At 45.5% G+C, this 23,920-nt stretch overlaps 1 protein-coding gene across 2 annotated transcripts in view; it reads right to left on the bottom strand.

The window, feature by feature from the left end:
- The window catches only part of GALNT10 (polypeptide N-acetylgalactosaminyltransferase 10), a 285,295-nt gene that overhangs the window by 112,610 nt on the left and 148,765 nt on the right, over positions 1-23,920 (bottom strand). For both annotated transcript variants that reach the window (XM_068278341.1, XM_068278342.1), the window contains exons 2-3: positions 12,537-12,639; positions 6,853-6,991 (exon numbers count right to left, since the gene is read on the bottom strand). In XM_068278341.1, the coding sequence (XP_068134442.1) occupies positions 6,853-6,991; positions 12,537-12,639 (242 nt within the window). The remainder of the gene's footprint in view (positions 1-6,852; positions 6,992-12,536; positions 12,640-23,920) is intronic.

Raw genomic sequence — 23,920 nt, 5'->3', positions numbered from 1 at the left:
TCACCCCCTCAAGAGCTTTTTGACTAATCAAATACAGCTCTGAGTATCCTCTGCAGGCTTTGGGAGCTCGAGTGCTCCTGAAGACATGCAGGCGCGCATACGCAAGCTCACGTATTTGGAGTATGGAGCTGCATGTCTTCAGGAGCACTCGAGCTCCCGAGCCATACTCGAGCTCCCAAAGCCGTATTTGATTGGTTGAAAAGCTCTTGAGGGGGCGACAGCGCTGACACGTGGGGACCGGGAGAGGAACGGGATGGCTCTATAGGACCCAGAGCCTTCCCTCTCCTTAGGGGAGTATCTGACTTTTTTTATTTTCATTTCACTTTACATTTGCTTTTAAGAGGAACTCCAGTAAAAATAATGTAATAAAAAAGTGCTTCATTTTTACAATAATTATGTATAAATGATTTAGTCAGTGTTTGCCCATTGTAAAATCTTTTAAATCCCTGATTTACATTGTGACATTTATTACATGGTGACATTTTTACTGCTGGAAGGTGATGTAGCTGCTGCATGCTTTTTTGGCAGTTGGAAACAGCTGTAATAAACAGCTGTTTCCCACAATGCAGCAAGGTTCACAGACAGGAAACTGCCAAGAGTACGTACTCAGAATTTCTTTGTGGGAGGGGTTTCACCACCATATCAGTCATACAGCGCCCCCTGATGGTCTGTTTGTGAAAAGGAATAGATTTCTCATGTAAAAGGGGGTATCAGCTACTGATTGGGATAAAGTTCAATTCTTGGTCGGAGTTTCTCTTTAAAGTGTATCTGAGATGGAGATTGAAAGAAAAAATATAAATATACCTGGGGCTTCCTCCAGCCTGATCACACCCTCGCTGTCTTCAGTCGCTGCCTGGTTCGTCCGCTACTGGCCCCAGTAAGTAGTCCAGTCGGGGGCAGTCAGCGCAGGCGCAGAACGCTCCCGGCAGCAGAAGCGTGTGCGCGGCCTGGATGTGCAGTTGGCCCCGGACCAGAGGAATTCCCGGGACCGATTGCAGAAGATCCAGGCGGTGCAGGAGGACAGCGAGGGACGGATCAGCCCGGAGGGGCTGGAGGAAGCCCCAGGTATGTATATTTTTTCTTTCAATCAATCCCTATCTCAGGTTCCCTTTGATCAAACAGTAAAGAGTCTCAGTGTAGATCTGCAGCTGTGACGATACAGACACAGCTCTGACTCTCCTGCAGGCCGTTTGGAAGCCGCTCCCCGGTCAGCAGAAGGATTACACTGAAAATGAAATTACATTCGGACGAGAGGTCAATTCGGTTAACTTGAGGCCCTTAATAAAGAAAATGTTTCCCGGCCTCCTCTATGGCTGCGACTCTCAGACTGCCAAGCAGAATGAAAGGAGGAAAATAGGGCAGCTCTGATATAACTGGGCAGACATCACAGGCCTGGGATATGTAATGTTACTTGTGTTTCAAATGGGCCATCTGATTGCATGCAACAGAGCCCACGATCCCGTGAACTTAAAGGGAACCTTAACTGAGAGGGATATGATTGTTTCCTTTTAAACAATACCAGTTGCCTGGCAGCCCTGCTGATCCTGCCTGCTGTCCTCACCCTGCCGGTCATCGTTTAATTCATACCTCTCTGATGGATATCAGTTGGTTAATGGTGTCATGTCAAATCCAAAGTGCCATTAATTATTTCCGACTCTTTGCAAATTTAGTTAAAAGATATTAAACTAAAAGGTATTACTTTGTTTTTTTTCTACCTACAAATGTAGTTGCAATTTAGTCACAGGTTGAGATTAAACTAATAGAATTGATTTGGATTGTTCGGAATCCAGCAGCATGCAAATCAATTAATAAAAAATCTTTAAACAGTCGGAAAAATTAGCAACGCGATGATCCTTTCTTATAAACCATTTAATAATCACACATCAAAACAGATCGTGTGCTTCTCACCGGCTGCTCTTAAAAATGTATTTAATTATGTTCTAATGAGTACATTTTTTTTTAATAAAATACAATATTTTGCTTTATACGTTTCTGCTTTATATACGGTTAATATTTTGATAGAATAACTGGAACATATGTTCTGCTATTTTTACTGCTGGACTCTGGGTGTTAATTGCGTCGGGAAGACTGCAGCGCTTTGTGTTATAACATTCTATGAATGACTTTCTTAACCACTTCGCGTCCCTGGGGTTTTCCCCCTAAAAAACCAGAACCATTTTCTACATTTCACACTCCTCCCATTCATTACCCAATAACTTTATCACTACTTATCACACATAAATGATCTATACCTTGTTTTTTTTCGCCACCAATTAGGCTTTTTTTGGGTGGTACATTTAGCTTAGAATTATTTAATTTTGTACAGATTTAATGGTAATAAGGGGGAAAAAATGAAAAAAGGAATTATTTCTCAGTTTTCAGCAATTATAATTTGAAAATAATAAGTGGTACTGTAGATTAAACCTACACATTTGATTTGCCCGTCTGTCCTGGCTATTACAGCGTTTAAAGTATGATCCTAGTACAATGTATGGCGACAATATATTATTTGGAAATAAAGGTGCATTTTTTTCCATTTTGCGGCTTTGCGGATTTTTTAATTGTTGTGGCACTTTTTAACCCCCCCCCGCTCCCTAGTTAGCAAGATGTGCTCCTTCATACCCCCCCCCCTCCCCCACACTTGGCCAGATGTGCCCCTTTACCCTCCCCCAGCCCCTGATGTGCCTCTGTAAACCCCCCCCCCCACTTCAGTAAACCAGATGTGCCTGTTTATCTCTATCCCCCCCCCCCATAGTTAGCCAGATGTGCTTTTTATTACCCCCCTCCCCCATTCATAGCCAGGTGTATGCCCTTTATGCCTCCCCTCCCCCATTTATAGCCAGCTGTGCCCCTTTTAATTTGCATCCCCCCCCCATGGAAAGCCAGGTGTTGGCCCTTTAAGATATTGCCGATTATCTGTAATACCCCCCTCCCCCTCCATGCTGCGATCGGGCAGCATGGAGGATTACAATGTAACAATATTTACCTGACCTTGTTCCAGCGCCGATCACGAACTCCTCCCTGCAGTACCGCTGTCAGCCTCACTATGCTGACCGGATCGGGTCCCGGCTTGATGACGTCATCAAGCCGAGACCCGATTCACTCAGCATAGTGAGGCTGACAGTGGGACTACAGGGATAGGCCCGCGATCGGCGCTGGAACAAGGTCAGGTACATATTGTTGCATTGTAATCCTCCATGCTGCCTGATCATGGAGGGGGAGGGGGGATCGGAGATCCGGGAAGGGATGCCAGAATAGTGTAGTTAGGGGGAGGGGGGTTAATGAGCCCAGGAGCGTGCTAGCACGCCCGCTGTGCTCATTAAATGACAGCAACTTATAATCACGTCAGGTGGCTTTCAGGAGCCACTTGCAATGATGTGATTATACTGTATGCGGGATGTAAACTGGTTAAAGAAATAGCACTTACAGCGCCTTAACTACAAATCAAGGGGCCCCCCAGCAAGACTTTGACGGGCCCCCCAATGTTCATACCCTTTCCCTTGCATACACCTTGTGACCCTTACGGAGCGCTGTAAAAACAGCGCAGGAGATTTGGGTGCAGCCAGCGCCACCATAGGCCGTACTAAGAATTACAGGTATCGCAGCGGTCAGCGAGTGATTTGGGCGCCGTCAGAAGACGGAGCACATATCACTGCAAAAACACTGTCATTTGTCCGCCAGCAATAGCTGGAAGTCGAATTACATAATTCTCCCACTGTCCATGGCGACCTGGAGGGGGAATGGTAAGTAACGCAGCCGGGACTTGTGCAGCAGCAGGAACGGGCTTTCCAGTAGAGTACTACTCGAATTCGGAATTCAAATGAAGTCTAATGACTGTGACCGCGGAATGGGGGTGTTAACTTACCCAGAAGTCTTCGGGATGTCGGCGTTTAATTATGCGACATAGGCGTAATGAAAGCCGCGTTCCAAGACTTCTGGGTAAGTTAACCCCCCCATCCTGCTCTCACACTCATTAGACTTCATTTGAATTCCGAATTCGAGTAGTACTTTATTTGAAAGCCCATTCCTGTGCAGGAGCAGGAGGAGCCGTAAATCGGCTTTACCCTGCGTCCAAATCTCCCGGCAGCGATTGAATAGATACGCACCCTCACAGCCTGGGGGCCCCTCTTGCAGGGGTTACAAAACCAGGGCTGTGGAGTTGGAGCAATTTTGGGAACCTGGAGTAGGAGTTGGATTCGGAGTTGGTGGTTTCATAAACTGAGGAGTCGGATGCTTTTTGTACCAAATCCTTAGTTCTGGTAAGTATTAGACTAAGCAGTCGGAGTCGAGGAGTCCGAGCTATTTTGGGTTCCTGGAGTCGGAGGTTTCAAAAACCGAGGAGTCGGAGTTGGAGTCGGGTGATTTTTGTACCGATTCCACAGCCCTGCACAAAACAAGTATGGCCTTCATGATTTTCACACCCATAACAAGTGCAAAAGAGTTTCAGGAGTGGCACACCTTACCCAAGACGTGGGTGCATAACCTGGGATGCCAAGACAAGTCATACAGCAGTCAATCAGTAGTATACGAAGCCAGCTTCGCACACCAAACTTGTAAATGCAGTGTTCTGTTTATTGCATCGTCAGCACAAGCTTGACCATTGTTTCGGGGCCACGGAGGATCCGCTTCTTCAGAAAGGATCAAAGGATCCAGAGGCCTAGCAATCGGGGATGCAGAGATTGCGACCACACTGGGGCAAATGTATGCAGTTTGACATGGCCTCAATTCATTAAAGAGGAGCTGTTAGGTATAAGGTCTCAGAGAAAATAAACACATATCAGTAGCTAAAGATTGGCTGCACTTACATTACATATGCATTTCACTGTCCACGTTTGGATTTCACAGAATTTGTATATAGTATATGCAGAGATAGATGCTCCTGACAGCTCATGGCAGGCTCCATGTTTTTCTGTCAAATGTGTCGTCATGTCCTGCCTGCTTCCTGATCACAGATAAGCTCGTACTTGAACAACACAGTGTGCAGTGAATATTAATGAGCCATGTGGCTAGGAACAATAGCTGACTCCTGCAGTGTACTCTGCCCAGAGATTTATCAGTGCTACGCGCTGGACTGATTACAAGCTGCTGTAACGTCTCATTAGCAGCCGAGGGGAGGGCCCCAGAATGCTTTGCAGTTTAGTATGCGGCTTGCGTCCTTATGGGTCTATAACAGCCTTTCTGATAAGCACACATCAAAGGTAACTGAGATTTTTATCTTCACTAATGGCTTTATGGCTTCCTTCTAAACTGTTTAACACAGGAGAATAGAGGTTTAAATTAGCTTCTGCAGCCTGACAGTTACTCTTTAAGCTTATCTCCTGTCTTAATAACGTTTTTTAGAGTTATCACCATGGTGATGAGGCATGTCGTATTCAGGAAACATTTTACCTCAGGCAAACCTAAAGTTAACTCTTCTGTCTTAAAGTTAAGGTGAGATCTCTAAAGTTAACGCTTCAATTCTTAAAATAACTCCAGAATTCTAAAGTTAAAGATAGGCTGTTAATTAACTGCAAGTGAAAATAACTCCAGCGGAGAAAACGTAAAGAGAAACCGTGACCAAGAATTGAACTTTATTCCAATGAGTAGCTGATACCCCCTTTTACATGAGAAATCTATTCCTTTTCACAAACTGATCATCAGGGGGCGCTGTATGGCTGATATTGTGGTGAAACCCCTCCCACAAGAAACTCTGAGGACCGTTGTACTCCTGGCAGTTTCCTGTCTGTGAACCTTATTGCATTGTGGGAAATAGCTGTTTACAGTTGTTTCCAACTGCCAAAAAAGCATGCAGCAGCTACATCACCTGCCAACAGTAAAAATGTCACCATGTAATAAATGTCAGAATGTAAATCAGGGATTTAAAAGATTTTACAATGGGCAAACACATACTAAATCATTTATACATAATTATTGTAAAAATGAAGCACTTTTTTATTACATTATTTTCACTGGAGTTCCTTTTTAAGGACTGAAGTGATAAGATAACTCTCTCACTGTGAAAACGTATCTCTACACCTTAATAAGGCAAGATCGATGTGTGGAGGTAAGTTTTCTCTTGCCTTATCTCCAGCATGATCTTAGTGAATTGAGGCCAATGAGCCAAACAAATCCCAGTGAGGTAAAATTTGATTGGCTCATTTTCAAGCTGAATACATTTGCATACAAAATTTGCATAATCATGTAACAACTCAAAATGATTTGAATCTCAATGACCAGCCCTACTTATCACTCACTGCACATAAAAGGCACTGGAAAGATTTTTTTGCAGCTCCTTATTCTAGAAATACGTTTTCTGGTAGTAAAAGACGATCGGAAACCCCAGAGGAAATCCATGCACAGGAAGGACCTACAAACTCCATGCAGATGGGATGAAAACCCAAGACTTGCAAGGCCAGAGACCATTAGAGCACACTTGAAGCTTCCATATTTATTTCCTTTTAAACAATGCACATTGCCTGGCTGTCCTGCTCATCCTCTGCCTCCAGTACGTTTAGCCACAGCCCCTGAACAAGCATGCAGATCATATGCTCTGACTAACGTCTGGCTGGATTAGCTGCATGCTTGTTTCAGGTGTGTGGTTCAGACACTACTGCAGCCAAAGAGATCGGCAGGGCTGCCAGGCAACTAGTATTGCGTAAAAGGAAAAAAAATGGGTGCCTCCATACCCTCTTAGTTCAGCTGTCCTTTACATTCAAAGACACCGGCATGAATAGCTACTATCTCAGAGTATTATTTTATGGGGTAAAAATACGTGAAACGGCAGCTCAGATTTTCCATTTTCATAACAAAACTCAAAACATTTGTCATTTTGTAGTTTTAATCCATTTCGCCTTAGTGAAGTTTTGTACTCACTTGGGGTGTCGGATGTCCGGAAGGGACCTGTTGAGGGAGATCTTGTCGCTGACGTAGATGTTGAATCCATTTTCTCGGTAGGCTTGCTCCCCGCGGTCAGCATCGGTCATTGGGAAAGGTTTCCCCTGTTCCCCATTTCCTGCAAAGAGCAGAACAGTGAGAACATTCAATGTATTGTAGTCGTTCAAACATCATAAAATACACAAAGAAAAGGGCTGGTGCACACCGGAGCGGTTCTGGAGCGTTTTTAAAACCGCTTGCAGGGGGAAAACCGCTTGGCTAATGAAAGCGAATGGGATGGTGCACACCAGAGCGGCTCGTTTTTTCCACAAACGCAAACTCGGGGGCTGCAGCATTTTTTAGATTTCTGAGGTGTTTCTGCCTCAATGTAAAGTATAGGAAAGTGGAAAACTGCTCTGAAAAACTCTAGATCAGAGCGGTTCTCCAGGCGTTTTTGTTACAAAAGCTGTTCAGTAACAGCTTTAGGGTCCGTTCACACCTAAAACCGCAAAACGCCGTTGATTACCACCGGCGTTTTGTGGGAGTGATTTTTCCGCAATTAACGCATAAAAATCACTGGACACTGTAGCGGGTTGGGAGCGATCGGGATTAGCGGTTCTATACATGCTAAGGTCTTTTTCACATCAGACAACGCGCGCAGGAGCCTTTCTCTGCACGCGTTGATAGTCTGCGGCGTGTCGTTGGGTATCTGCGACGCAATCAGCGGCGGTAGCTATTCATCGAACTCAACGGAAAACGCCGGCTCCCGGGTGCGTCGGATAAAAAACTGCGCCCGGGTGCGTTGTACCGTACCGCACAAAAATGCTGCGTTATATGTGAAAGGTAAAATGCAAGTCTATGGACTTTCATTTTACCTTGGTTACTGCAAACGTTAGCCGTTGGGTCAAAACGCAGAAAATCTGCGCAGATGTGAAAGATGTGAAAAATCACGATCGCTCTGGAATAGCCGGCAAACCGCTGCATGTAACACGCAAACGCGGCAGTGAGAACACTGCCATAGTGTTACATGTGCTAGCGGTTTTTAAAAACTGCTAGCGGTTTGCCTTGAGCAGGAATTGCGCAATTCCCGCTCAAGTGAGAACGAGCCCTTACTGTAACAATATATGAAATCTGCTACACAAAAACGCTAGATCAGAGCGGTTTTCCAGGCGTTTTTGTTACAGTAGCTGTTCAGTAACAGCTTTACTGTAACAATATATGTAATCTGCTACATAAAAACGCTCCAAAAACGCTCAGCATGTTTAGAAAACCTCTCATTCACACTAGAAATCGCTAAAGCAAAACGCTGAGCGTTTTTCTGGCGTTTTTTCCTAGCGATTTTTCACTGTATAGAGAGCGTTTTTTCAGCGATTAGCGTTTTTCTAGTTCAATTCAAATACTTTTATTGAAACGCTAATCGCTCCAGAATCGCTCAGAAAACGCTGCATGCAACGCGTTTGCGTTTCAGCAAATCGCTAACCGCTTAGATGAGAACACTTCCATACACTTTCATTGTGCACAGGTTTTTCAAATCGCTAGCGATTTTCAGCAAAGCTGAAATCGCTCTGAAAACGCACAAGTGTGAATGGGCCTGGAATCGCTGAATATGCCTGGAATCGCTCTGAAATCTGCTTCAAAAACCTCCAGCGTTTTGCAGATCTGCTAGCGGTTTGTGGTGTGCACTGGGCCAGACAGACACATCAGAATGTCAGTTCCTAATTCTTTCATATTTTCACAGATATTGTGGAGGTAATTTTTTTTCTTTTTTAAAGCCACTGGTTTGCTTTAACTACTTCTGAACCTTGATAATTGAAATCTACGCCCTGTTTTGATGGTTACCTGGCTGGCAGGGGGTAGATTTCAATTAACCGACGCTGCGCACATCCGCCATTTTTGTTGCTCCCGCCACTGAATCCCCACTGCAGCTCCCTTGCTCTGCCTGTCTCTATGACGACAGAGCCATGTGAGCCGGTCAGGAGACGATTTCATTGGCCCCTGGCCGTGTCTGTCAATGTAAGCTGCTCCCATTGGCTTACATTAATAGGCAGGGTCAGGAGCCAATAAAAGCGGAGTACTCTGCTGTCATAGAGACGGCAGTGTGGGTGGCCAAGGTTACCGACGTGCGGCAGTGATGGCGATTCATCTGGATTCCACCGTTTCTGTACCAGCGGTCTCTTGTCCTCAAAGAGGCCCTGTAGTGACATATAGTAGAATGTAGTAAAGAGGCCCTGTAGTGACATATAGCAGAATGCAGTAAAGAGGCCATGTAGTGTCATATAGCAGAGTGCAGTAAAGAGGCCCTGTAGTGACATATAGTAGAATGTAGTAAAGAGGCCCTGTAGTGACATATAGTAGAATGTAGTAAAGAGGCCCTGTAGTGACATACAGTAGAATGTAGTAAAGAGGCCCTGTAGTGACATATAGTAGAATGTAGTAAAGAGGCCCTGTAGTGACATATAGTAGAATGTAGTAAAGAGGCCCTGTAGTGACATATAGTAGAATGTAGTAAAGAGGCCCTGTAGTGACATATAGTAGAATGCAGTAAATTATTCAGGATACCAATTTTGCCCTTAATTTTCCTGGCTTCAGCATCAGAAGTACTTTCTATAGCTATATATTATTGATATGTAGCCTCACCCTCCCAGTGAAGCTTAGCCTGGGCTGTTTAGCTATGTTGAATTCTCCTCTCAGAGCATTCTGGGAAACCAGGCATTATTTTCACTGGCTTTAGAACTCTCAGAAACAAACATTCTGCAGAGCTGCAGCTGACAGCAATAAAATTGTCGCCACCTGTGATAAATGTCAGAATGTAAATCAGGATGAGGAAAGATTTTACAATGGGCGAACACTGACTTAAGGTGGCCATACACTTGTTCGATTAGCAGCAGATAGATTTATGATCTATCTGATGTGTTTAGGAACATTTTTTTACTAGGAACAGATTTCCAATAGATTTCAGTTTGAAATCTATTGAAAATCGATCTGATGGCATTTTTTTGCCATCAGATTTCCATTAAGGCCAATGCAAAATGATAAGCAATCTCAACAGATCGACCTAGATTTTCCAGCCTGCCAGATCGATTGAAATCGATCGAAAACGGCCGCACATCAGTCGATTGGTCAATCGATTTGCAATTGACCAATCGATCGATCGATTTTGATCGATCAAAAATCGGCTGAGTGTATGGGCCCCTTAAATCATTCATAAATGAATTTTGCAAATAAATAAATGAATAAAGACGTATAAGACGACCTCCCCACCCATTCCACTTAAAATATAGAGTTTGGGATATACTCGCCGTATAAGACTACCCCTCTTCCAACGCACACCAAATAAAAACATCATATACTGGTGCTATGTATGAACAGATACTGGTGCTGTACTGTATGTGGTACCCAGTATATAACAGTATACAGGGGATTGACTGGTTGGATTGGTCAACTCTTCCTCTCCCTAAGTGGATTGGTCAGCTTTCCTTCTCTCCCTGTTTATCAGAGCGATATGGAAGAATAGATTGTGCTGTGCCCATAAAACACGCCTGTTTCACCCGTCTGGCCCCGCCCTTGTATCCTATTTACCTCCTTCTCTGCCTCTCAGATCTCGCACATGTGCGCCTGCAGTGTTTCACTACAGTCCTCAGCAGAGAGATCTGAGAGGCGGTAACAGGATAGGATCTCACACATGTGCGCCTGCGCCGCTTCACTACAGTCCTCAGCAGTGAGATCTGAGAGGCGGTAACAGGACAGGATCTCACACATGTGCACCTGCAGCGCTTCACTACAGTCCTCAGCAGTGAGATCTGAGAGGTGGTAACAGGATAGGATCTCACACACGTGCGCCTGCAGCGCTTCACTACAGTCCTCAGCAGTGAGATCTGAGAGGTGGTAACAGGATAGGATCTCACACATGTGCACCTGCAGCGCTTCACTACAGTCCTCAGCAGTGAGATCTGAGAGGTGGTAACAGGATAGGATCTCACACACGTGCGCCTGCAGCGCTTCACTACAGTCCTCAGCAGTGAGATCTGAGAGGTGGTAACAGGATAGGATCTCACACACGTGCGCCTGCACCGCTTCACTACAGTCCTCAGCAGTGAGATCTGAGAGATGGTAACAGGATAGGATCTCACACATGTGCGCCTGCGCCGCTTCACTACAGTCCTCAGCAGTGAGATCTGAGAGATGGTAACAGGATAGGATCTCACACATGTGCGCCTGCGCCGCTTCACTACAGTCCTCAGCAGCGAGATCTGAGAGGCGGTAACAGGATAGGGTGTATCACCCGACATCAATAACACCCGGCGTATAAGCCCACCCCTGACTTTTCAGAAGATTTTCAAGGGTTAAAAAGTAGTCTTATACGCCAGAATATACAGTAAATTAAAATGGCTTTTTTGTCTCTCTTAAAAAATCCTTTCCACTTCATCTGCAGGTTATGGTATAGACATATGGTTTTTTTTATGGAAAATGTGGGTGCTGGGCTTATCCAGGGGTCATGATATTTTTTAGGATTTTTTTTTTAAAACGGACCTGAACCCAGAACTTCCTCTCTGCTCTAAATGATTAGCAACAACATAATAACCTTTACAGAAAAACATTTCTTTCTTACAGCCCACAGAACTCCTGCAATAAATCCGCAGCGTGTCTACTTCCTGCTTTCATGGAAGCAGACGTAGGGTTAATATCCTGTGTTTACAAAATAGCTGACACAGCCGAGAGATCAAATTACAACTTGTGATTAGTGATGGGTGAGGGGGGGGGGGGTTAGACAGGCTAAACTCTCTTAATACATACAGGGCGCATTTCTCTGTGTTTTTCTCCTGTCCTGTGCAAGAGTTCAGGTCCAGTATGGTGGAGGGGATGGGACATATTCACAACTATATATTGTATTAATAAAAAAAAAAAAAAAAAAAAAAAAAACTTTACAGGTTTCATTACTGAATCAGATCAAATCCACAGACACTCATAAACAACGTTTTTTCCTTCTTTAGTCCAGGGGTCAGGAACCTTTTTGGCTGAGAGAGCCATAAACGCCACATATTTTAAAATGTAATTCCGTGAGAGCCATACAATATGTTTCAAACTGGGACAGTGCACATGCGCAGCAGAGGGCTCATGTCCCTGTTGCCATGGTGATGTGTATACAGTTGATCCGCCGGGCAGCGGAAGTGTCAGACACGTCTTCAGCTTCTCTTGGGTTTCAGCAACATCAGCAATTTCCCCGAGAGCCAGACAGGAGAAATACCGACTAACAGCTTGTACAATTAGCTAGCTGACTTGCGGGTTGATTCACTTTGTAGGACGAGATCCCCACACTTTGGCTAAATAGGCTGCCTGTCAAGTGACACACAGCCTATTGGGCCAATCAAAGTGAGGGAATCTCGTCCAACAAAGTCACTGGAGCTGACAGGATCTAGAGTGGGACAATTGGAGCAGCTGTTGGTTTTAGGGAGAGCACGTAAGTTAGAAGTGCATAGTACAGCAGTAGTGTGCCTACTTTGAAAATGTTACTTGCGCTGCCACACTAAGCTGCGCTGCTTGAGCAGTGTAGCTTAGTGAATCAACCCCTACTGATTTGTCTGTGAGCCAGACGTAGCCATCAAAAGAGCCACATCTGGCTTTTCGGTTCCCTACTCCTAATTTAGGAGGATGAAGGCGACAGGATGAAGACAGGTCAGCCTTACCTATGCGATCGTGGTCATCTCTGATCATCTCATAGTTATGCCAGTCCTTCCTCTCAGTTCCTCTGTCATTGACATAGTTATCCTTCTGTCTTATCAGCGGAACCTGGAAAAAGAAAGAAGATTTCAACTGTTAAATTTATTTTTTTCTGCAAAGCTTGGGGATCCGTCCGGAAAATTAAAAACGGCACTTAACTGCCTGCCGGCATATCAGACATTACCCCACTTATGGCCCATTCACACTTAAAGGGGCGCTGCAGCGAAAATTTTTAAAATTTAAAATACATGTAAACAAACAAATAAGTACTTTTTTCCAGGTTAAAATGAGCCATACATTACTTTCCTCCTATGCTGCTGTCACTTACAGTAGGTAGTAGAAATCTGACAGAAGCAACAGATTTTGGACTAGTCCATCTCTTCATGGGGAATTCTCAGGGATTTATTTATTTTCAAAAGCACTTAGTGAATAGCAGTTGCCAAAAAAGTGTGCAGTGAGCAGGGAGGGAATATCTTTATAAAGAATAAAAGCCTTGCTGAGAATCCCTATGAAGAGATGGACTAGTCCAAAACCTGTCGCTTCTGTCAGCGCAGTACAGACTAAATGGACGGCGGTTCCGCAGTCTAACAGTCTCTACCGGTGATCGCCGCTCCTGCAAATCCCTGCCCCAGGACCTAGGGCTGCCGCCGCAGCCACGCCCGAGCGCTTAACCCCAACCCACCGCATGGCGTGTATGGGGCTAATGTAAGAGCGGCAGATTAGGAAGTTGGCTGGGCACCGCGAAACAGGACAGGTAATGTATACTTGCACATATGTACATTTATACAGTAGGGAAAGAGCACTGGGTGTTTAATCACAATCGCTGCTTGTCCCGATATCGCTCGCTTGTTACCGCATTTTGCAGCATGTCCGATCGACATGCTCGGCTCGAAATAGGTCGCTTCGTTGATCAGGCATGCACTTGGCAGCACCAATTTTCATCCAATTCGATAATATTTATCAATATCGAATCGGATGGTCGATTGGCTGCAAAGTCGCTACATGTATGGGAACCTTTACAACGCACCAGGACTGCAAGAATCCCCCGGACTTGATACATGATGTCCGCCACGTTTTGTGATCATCCTTCCTCTATGAATGTTATTCAGATAAATTGGCAAGAAGGAAGCCAGGCTTCTCGCGGTGCGTACGAGAGAGAGAGAGCGCCGAAACTGTTTACATCAATTAATTAAATAGCGCTGGAGAGCGGCCTTCAAATCTCTGCTGCAGAACTAATTAAGTTAATAAGTAAAATGTTAATAAAGTTGCAGATCGAAAAGCACATGAAAATCTTCAGCATCATTAAAGCTGTCGTTATTTTCATAGACTACTTGACAAAGCGAGGAATCCTTGCCCAGGGCCTGCTGTAATTAAACATAGAGCCTTCGTTACTGTAGCAAATAAAAATAAATAAAAAAACACGATAAACACGCGTGTTAGTCAGCGCGCCGAACAGGAGTCAAAAGTTTACCGGGCCCCTGGGGAACCGCCTCTCGCGTTTAGGCGAGGGAGATCGTTCACGGACCAGTTCAGGAATATTTTTCATCTTTATAAGCGAATAAAACATTAGTTACATTAACTATGCATAAGAAATTGTTGAATAAAATAAAAATAAGTAAATTGTAGTACTGTAGCTGCAAAAAAAAAAAAAAGAATTGCTTGCTACGCCAAGATCAAGTCTTCCTCGGCAACCTACTGCAGCCTACTAACTACCAGTAAGTCTGAAACACTCCCCTGCAATGGCACAAGGTCCATTTAAAGTGGACCTGAACTCTTGCACAGGACAGAAGGAAAACAGAGAGAAATCCACCCTGTATGTATTTAGAGAGTTTAGCCTGTCTAATTCCCCCTCATCTGTGACTAATCACAAGCTGTAGTTTGATCTCTCAGCTGTTTGCCTCGGCAGAGCAGCCGATTTATAAACACAGGATGTTAACCTTATGTCTGCTTGCATGAAAGCAGGAAGTAGACACACTGCAGATTTATTGCAGGATTTGTATCAGCTGTACCAAAGAAATATTTTTCTTTAAAGGTTATTACAGGTGAAACTCCAAAAATTAGAATGTCGTGCAAAAGTGCATTTATTTCAGTAATTCAACTTAATTGGTATCTGAGCTGACAGTTGGCATAAGGGTTGATTATCTAAACTTATTTTAAGAATTAACCCACTTTACTTATTAATTCACAGTCTCTCCTTAAAGGGACTCTGTAACAAAATTTTCAGCCCTAGTTCTTCTATCCTATAAGTTCCTTTGCCTGTTCTAATGTACTCTGGCTTACTGCAGCCTTTCCTAATTGCACAGTGGCTGTATTATCTCTGTTATATGATCTAATCAGTTTTCTTCTGTGGGCTCTGTCGGGTTAAGGCTTGAATGTGTGGAATGTGCAGGGCTGCTTGTGATTGGATAGAAGCTATACACACCCTCTCCAGGCCCCCTGCACACTCTGTATGACTCACACACTCTGCTTATGTGAGCCTATCACAAGCTGGTTAGTTTGTTTGTAAACACTGCCTAAAACTGGCAATTACAAGCCAGGATTGCAGCAGAGAGTGGCAGAAACAGCACAGAGGGGCCCAGGAGGACATAATGAATAGATTGGTATGCTGTTTGTTGTAAGAATTTTAGAGTACAGATTCTCTTTAACTCATGGATTTTCTCTCCTTCAGCCAGATGCAATTAACTTTTTCTTCTGAGAGATCTCCTAGCGCCTAGGTTCTCAGTGTGTGGTACGCGTACCCCAGGGGGTACTCCTGATGGTTCCAGGAGGTACTAGGCCTTCACATACTTAGCCAAAAACAAATTTAGAGCTTTAGAAAATGATAAATCTTATTCAAACACCACCAAATTAGTATTTTAGTTAGTTAAAAGCAATAGTAGATGCTTGGAAATAGTTAGAAACCAATTATCATGTATTACAATTAATACAATGTATTACAATTAAATATATATTTGTCAAGGGGTACTTGTGATAATGTTTACTATGCCAGGGGGTACTTGGGGAGTACAGGGTTTTAAAAGGGGTACATACCAATAAAATGTTGAAAAACACTGTCCTAGGAGATAATTTTCCTATACTCTTTAGACTAACTTTTAAAGAGGACCGCCAGTGAAAATAATGTAATAAAAAAAGTGCTTCATTTTTACAATAATTATGTATAAATGATTTAGTCAGTGTTTGCCCATTGTAAAATCTTTTAAATCCCTGATTTACATTCTGACATTTATTACATGGTGACATTTTTACTGTTGGCAGGTGATGTAGCTGCTGCATGCTTTTTTGGCAGTTGGAAACAGCTGTAAACAGCTATTTCCCACAATGCAACAAGGTTCACAGACAGGAAACTGCCAGGAGTACCATGGTCCTCAGTTTCTTGTGGGAGGGGTTTCACTACAATATCTGTCATACAGCGCCCCCTGATGGTCTGTTTCTCATGTAAAAGGGGGTATCCGCTACTGATTGGGATAAATCTAAATTCTTGGTTGGGGTTTCTCTTTAACCTTTTGGGGACCGACGTAGGTTGAATCAGCGTCCAGTAGGTGGTGCTACTGTTCTGACCGGACGTTGATTCAACGTCCACGCTAAAGAACCGTCCCGACGCGATCGTGTGCACTGGAGGGGGAAGATTAAGCTGTCATATGACAGCTGGTATTTCCCCTCAGTGATCAGCAGCCATCGTGTATGGCTGCTGATCACTACGATCGCCATCGGATCGTAGTGATCACTTTGACAGCGGCGGGGGCAGGGGGGGAAAAGAAGAGGATCCACTCACCTCCCTGCCGTTCCAGCGACAATCGGCGCTCCCCTCCGCTCTGGCCGGCATCTCTGCTCCGTCTGACGTCAGCACCAGGTCCCGGCTTGATGACGTCATCAAGCCGCGACCCGACCTGAGCGTCATTTGGAGCGGAGATGCCGGCTGGAGAAGAAGGTGGCTACTTCCGGGGGTCATCGCTGGAGCCTGGAAGGTCAGTGATGGCTGCTGGCGTAAGGGGGGGGGACACTTGCCACCATGGGGGGGACACTTCCCAGCCAGCCACAAACGGGATGCGGCCGCCTGACCCCCCCCCCCCCCCAAACGCGCGCACTACCCTCCACCGCAAAATGCCTGGTCCTTAAAGAGACACTGAAGCGAGAATAAATCTCGCTTCTTGTTTCATAGTCAGCAGGGGCATGTGTGCCCCTGCTAAAACGCCGCTATCCTGCGGCTAAACGAGGGTCCCTGACCCCCCAAACACCCCCCCCCCGGCAAAATCTACGACCAACTTGGTCTCTTGAGGCAGGGCTAACGGCTGCAGCCCTACCTCACAGCGCGTCAATCAGCGGCGCATCACCGCCTCTCCCCGTCCCTCTCAGTGAAGGAAGACTGAGAGGGGCGGGGGAGAGGCGGAGATACGCGCTGACAGACGCGCGTGAAGCGGGGCTGCGGCGGTTAGCCCTGCCTCAATCCAGAAGAGATCCCCCGCTGCTCGGAGGGGATTTCGGGGGGTGAGGGACCCTTGTTTAGCCACGGGATAGCGGCGTTTTAGCAGGGTCACACGTGCCCCTGCTATCTATGAGGTCTGAAGCGAGATTTATTCTTGCTTCAGACTCTCTTTAAAGAGACTCTGTAACATTAAAAAGATCCCCTGGGGGGTACTCACCTCGGGTGGGGGAAGCCTCCGGATCCTAATGAGGCTTCCCACGCCGTCCTCTGTCCCACGGGGGTCTCTCCGCAGCCCTCCGAACAGCCGGCGACTGTGCCGACTGTTAGTTTAATATTTACCTTTGCTGGCTCCAGCGGGGGGCGCTGTGGAGGCTTTCCGTTCCGAACTACACGGAAATACCCGATCTCAGTCGGGTCCGCTCTACTGCGCAGGCGCCGGAAACTTGCGCCTGCGCAGTAGAGCAGACCCGACGGCGATCGGGTATTTCCGTGTAGTTCGGAGCCGACAGCCGTCAGAGCGCCTGCGCTGGAGCCAGGAAGGTAAATAATGACGTCACCGCTGCCCGGACTCCACGGAGGGCTGCAGCGAGACCCCTGACGGATGGAGGACGGCGTGGGAAGCCTCATTAGGATCCGGAGGCTTCCCCCACCCGAGGTGAGTACCCCCCAGGGGATCTTTTTATGTTACAGATCCTCTTTAAGGGGGGGGGTTAGGTGGCCGGTCCCAAAGTGGGTAAGCATTTTACAATTGAAGAAGTAAATAAAAAGTTAGTGAAAAAAGTACTATCAAAATGATTTTGAGTATTTTCTTCTTTGCTGGTGGTTTGAAGGGAATTTTATGACAAGGTATGAAAAAATCATCTAGGAGTAAAAGGGAGTTGCATTTGGGCCCTTATCTGTTTATCTCAGGACTTGACTCTTCTTAGGACTCATTCACACTAGGGGCGTTTTTGCCCTTTTTTCAAGCGCCAGTGATTTTCAAAATCGCCCTAAAAACGCTGGTGCAATGATTCCCTATGAGAGAGTTTACAGCTGAGAGGTCTGTTTCCGATCCGCTCAGCAAAGCGCTGCCTGTACCATTTTTGAGGTGATTTTGCTACAATAGAAGGTATAGGAAAATCGCAAACAATCACAGAATCGCTTTGTGCAGTGATTGCGTTCGCGTTTCTAAGAATAAAAAGAATAAATACATTGTGTTTATTTTCTGGGTCAAAGACTTCACCTCCTGACTTGCGTCAGGGAGTGAATTAAAAAAACGCTCTGGGAAAGTGCTTAGAAAAGCACTTTTAACAAAAACGCACCGCCCACTAAAGCCCCGGGAAAATTGTGTCTAAAAATGCCCAAAGCGAAAGCTAACGCGATCAGAACGCAATGTGCACAAGGCCTTACAGTTAAAGAACATCTGAAGCACGAGGGATATGAAGGCTGCCATAAATACCAGTTGCCTGGCTGTCCTGCTGATCCTCTGCCTCTAATACTTTTAGCCATAGCCCCTGAACAAGCATGCAGCAGATCAGGGGTTTCTAACATTATTTTCAGATCTGACAGGATTAGCTGCATGCTTGTTTCTGGTGTTATTCAGACACTACTGCAGCCAAAGAGATCAACAGGACAGCCAGGCCACTGGTATTGTTCAACAGGAAATACATATGGCAACCTCCATATTCTTCTCACTGCAGGTTCCCTTTAGTATTAGTCTAAATATAACAGACAGAGGGGCTGAGATGATCTCCAGCCTGGAATTTTGAGACGCGGAGGTGGCTCAGCTGACGATGTTGTCTGCTTCACAAACCGCATTATAAATATTTTGACAGGTAAGAAAGTTCCCATACATATTTCAGTCGCATATTTAGTCGTCAAGCCGCAGCTGAGTTTTCGGATCCCGCAGGAGCGCTGCGACCGTCGGAGGGGCTGGCAGGAGTCCTCGGACTGCGTTTTCGGAAGAAGTCTCCATACAGATGAGGCTGTGAGTGGGCTCGCTGGGGGAAGATGAATGTCCTCACCTGCTTGCTGCAGCTGCACATAACAAGCTCCTCATTCTAAGTACAGTTTGAGATGCATGACGCCCTGTGTCTCGGCTCCCAGCGGTAACCATGGCGTCGGCCGCGGTATTGTGTACTGCACAGTGTGACAGTGTTCTGACTGCAGAAGCCTCCAGACCATGACAAAAATCCCCATCTCTCTCCCCGGCAATCATCATAAATCTCCAGTCTATATATAGTCCAGGGAGCGCGTTCTGCTGCTCGCGGTTTCGTACGTTTCACAAAAGAGCCGCGGTGTAGTCACGCAACTCAGAGGATGACATTCACAATACGCGGTTAGAGAAATTACAGCCTTGGTGGCCATACATGTAGCGGTGGTGGGCAGATTCAACCAAGAGACAGATCTCTGTCTGATCGAATCTGATTAGAGAGATCTGTCAGCTGCCCATACACCACAGGCCTATTCCCGACCGATTTCAGCATGAAATCTTTAGCTACCTCCACAGATTCTCAATTGGATTCAAGTCAGGACTCTGACTGGGCCACTCCAAAATGTTAAAGTTGTTGTCTGCTAACCATTTCTTCACCACTTTTGCTGTGGGTTTTGGGCAATTGTCATGCTGAAACGTCCACTGGTGCCCAAGGCCAAGTTTCTCTGCAGATTGCCTGATGTCGTCGATGAGAATCCTCATGTATTGCTCTTTTTTCATGGTGCCGTTTACTGGAATTCGGTTCCCTGGTCCATTGGCTGAAAAACACCCCAAAGCATAAGGTTCCCACCACCATGTTTGACAGTAGGGGTGGTGTAGTTTGGGTTGAAGGCTTCTCCTTTTTTCCTTGAAGGAAACATCATTGTGACCAAACAATTACATTTTTGTTTCATCTGACCATAACACAGAAGACCAGAAGTTTTCTTCTTTGTCCAGATGAGCATTTGCAAAGGCCAAGCAAGATTTTGGGGGGACAAATGGGAAACAGCGCAGGGGGTTGCACCGCTCACCGTTACTGCTGCATGTCCAATCAATACATGTGACCCAATTCAGCCTGAAATTGGTCACATCGTCTATAATCATTATTGAAGCAGATGGTCGATTGGCCCGCCAAGTCGATGAAGGTCAAGCATATTTTCGTATTATTGTATTTTAATGTTGTATTTTTACAGATTACATTTTAGATGTACACAATTGTTTGCGAAAGCCTGAAGAAGGGTCTACCCGAAACAAGTTGACGACGTCGCCTTACTAAACAATTGAATTGGTTATGTGATTACTTGAACCTTTTAATGGGATGTTGGTTCTAAAGATGAATCTTGTTCAAGATTTGCGAATCAATTTTTTGGACGTTTTGATATATTATTTAGGGCCCGTTTCCACTTGTGCGGTGCGGAATCGCCACTGATTCCCCACTGACGAAATTGCATGCGGGTGCGATTCCGCTTGCGTATTTTACCGCGATTTCGCATAGGTTAGTATTTATGCGATTTTAACCATGTAACTGCCTATGTGATTTAACATTAGATTCTATGCGAAATCGCGGTAAAGTAAGCATGCCACTTCCCTATTAAATACATTAGCGGCGATTCGCATAGCGGTGTGCGGGGTGCGAATTCTGAGGGCTCTTCCGTGCAGATTTCTCCCACACAGAAAAACGCTCAGGATTACTGACAAGTGGAAACAGGGCCATCCACTTGTATTAGCTATGCAAATCCGCATGCGGACAACACATGCTTATTCGCGATAGTGGAAACGGGCCCTAAAGCTTATCTTTTTTTTTTTTTTTAAAAACTTTTTGGTCTCTTCAAATGATTTTTCATGCATCTATCCTTGTACTTATACTGGTGAATAGTAATGTATGCGAAAACTTTGCCAGCGAATAGGTATGGGCAGGCTGACCCCTGTACTACTTCGCAATGACCCGCAGTAGTATGCATGCCCTGTGCCAGATGCGTTCATTAGTACGCATTCCCTGGCCCGGCGATTTACGTCATTGATGGCGCACACATTGCGACCCGGTAGTAAGACAGGGGTCACGCTGCCCATAGCTTCTCCCCCGCTACTGTCCGCCACCAACCGCCTTCACCACCATTGCCACACAGGCCAGTATGACGATCTGACACCGTAATTATGGTTCCTTTGTGATGGATCTATTCCACTGCAAATAAACACGAGTAGCTGAGGATGGATGGTGCACGTATCTTCTTTGCATTTAAGATTACAAGCCTTTTTTTCCCGACAGTATTGACGAGCACACGTCCCTGAAGGTGGCCACACACCATACAATTTTTTTAAATATCTGTTCAATTTAAGAATTGCAATCAATTTTTCTGACTGATTGTAACATTTCAAAAATATGACCAATGTACCACACACCTATGTTCAATTTTTTCCCAATTATCATAAAAATGATTGGAAACTGAGAAAATTGCTAGGGTGCGTGCATTAATAAATTGACAAATCTAACACACACCATACAATCTTTAGAAAGATTGAAGAAAAATATCTGGCATTCCGGATCGATAAAAATTGAAGAAAACGGGAAATCCGTTCGGTTTTTTCAGTCGAATGAAAAAAAAAAGCTTTCAATTTTTTCGGGAGATCCGATCGTTTTTATCGAATTGCCGTAAAATCGGATCATTTTATTGTATCGTGTGTGGCCACCTTAAAGGGAACCAGAGGACCCAGAAAGAAGATTTTATACATACCTGGGGCTTCCTCCAGCCCCATACGCACGGATCGCTCCCATGCCGCCCTCCTCCGCTTCCTGTATCCGGCGGTACCGGGTCCCGTAGTTTCGGCCAGTCGGCGGCAGCACGTGGACAATTGTCCGTATCACAGGGGCTCCCGGCATACCCTTACGCGTGCGGCTGCCTACTGCGCAGCCGCACGCGTAAGGGTGTGGAGGGAGCCCCTGCTCATGTGGACAATTGGCCGCCTCCGCCGGAAGTGACGGGACCCGGTACCGGCGATCCAGGAAGCGGAGGATGGCGGCGTGGGAGCGATGCAGGCTTATGGGGCTGGAAGAAGCCCCAGGTATGTATAAAATCTTTTTTTCTTTTTATGATTCCGGCGTCTCTGATTCCCTTTAAGTGAGAAGCAGAAAGGATCTGGCAAAAGGTGGTGAGAGACTTGTTTTTTTTATTCCTTTCAGTGTACAATTGCATTGGTTATATGGAGTGCCGCACTATCTCTTGCTTGTGTGCATACTGCCCACAGCTTCGCTACATCTCTACTGGTGAATAATTAGTGTAGTGGCGCAGCATTGAGGATGTTTTTTGGTCTCCTAATTTACATAAATTCAGCTGGCTGCTTTGGCAGAGCAGCTAATTTGTACACAGGATGTTAACCCTATGTCTGCTTCCATGAAAGCAGGAAGTGGACACTGCATATTTATTGCAGGATTTGTATCAGCTGTAACAAAGAAATGTTTTTGTGTAAGGCTAAGTTCACAGTGGGACGTTAAAGTCGCGCGTTAAAACAGCATTTAACGCAGAATAACTCACTGCAATGAAAAATCAATGCCCTGTTCACAGTGCACACGTTGCGTTGGTGTCTAACGTTGCACGTTAAGTAAAAGTACTGCATGCAGTGCGTTATACACGTTATTAGCTGCGTTGTACTGTTTGCACATGCTCAGTAATGACTTGGAAGCATACTTTTCATTGCCTGTATTTTTTACTGTATCTGCTGTATGCGACGGTAACGCTGCGTTGCCACTTTTTGGGCGCGTTGCGTTGTAAGCTTGCGGTGCGACTTTAACGTGGCATCAAAACGCAACGTCCCACTGTGAATCTAGCCTAAAGGTTATTATGCGGTTGAGTATCTTTTAGAGCAGAGAGGACGTTCTGAGTTCAGGTCCGCGTAATGAAAATGAATGAATTGGGCAGCACGGTGGCGTAGTGGTTAGCGCTCTCGCCTTGCAGCGCTGGGTCCCCCATTTGAATCCCAGCCAGGTCAAGATCTGCAAGGAGTTTGTATGTTCTCCCCCATGTCTGTGTGGGTTCCCTCCGGTTTCCTCTCACACCCCAAAGACATACAGATAAGTTAATTGGCTTCCCCCTAAATTGGCCCTAGACTACGATACATACACTACACGATACATACACAGACATATGACTATAGCAGAGATTAGATTGTGAGCTCCTCTGAGTGACACTTAAAGGGAATCTAAACTGAGAAGGATATGGATTTTTCCTTTTAAAATAATACCAGTTGCCTGACTCTCCTGCTGATCCTCTGTCTCTAATACGTTTAGCCACAGCCCCTGAACAAGCATGCAGATTAGGTGCTCTGACTGAAGTCAGACTGGATCACCTGCATGCTTGTTACAGGTGTGTGACTCAACCACCACTGCAGCCAAAGAGATCAGCACGACAACCATGCAACAGGTATTGTTTAAAAGGAAACATCCATATCCCTCTCAGTTTAGGTTCCCTTTAAGTGACAAGACAATATACTCTGTACAGCGCTGCGTAAAATGTTGGCGCTATGTAAATACTTCAATAAATAAATGATCATTTAGGCTGCTTTCACAGTGGGACGTTACAGGCGCACGTTAGAGCAGCCAGTAACGCAGCCCACCGCACAGTAATGAAAAATCAATGGGCTGTTCACAGTGCCCACGTTGCGTTACATTGTAACGCTGCACGTCAAGTGAAAGTACTGTGTGCAGTACGTTATACCGCGTTAGACTGTTTGCACATGCTCAGTAATGTTGGAGGAGGAGGTCTCCCCTCCTCCTCCGCAGCCAGCCACATGGCTAATTAATATTCACTGCACGGTGTGATGTGCAGTGTTTACTTCCTGGAGCGGCCGCTCTGTGTGGCGATTGGCTGGCGGGACCACGTGATGCGGATCACGTGGTCTCCGCATCGCATAGCACAAAAAAGGCGCATCAAGAGCTGAATAACGCAGCTCTAGGTAGCATCCTCCACCAACACCACCTGGCG

The sequence above is a fragment of the Hyperolius riggenbachi genome, chromosome 3, assembly GCF_040937935.1.
Source record: "Hyperolius riggenbachi isolate aHypRig1 chromosome 3, aHypRig1.pri, whole genome shotgun sequence".
Taxonomy (NCBI): domain Eukaryota; kingdom Metazoa; phylum Chordata; class Amphibia; order Anura; family Hyperoliidae; genus Hyperolius; species Hyperolius riggenbachi.
This window is presented reverse-complemented; position numbering and strand designations above follow the sequence as displayed.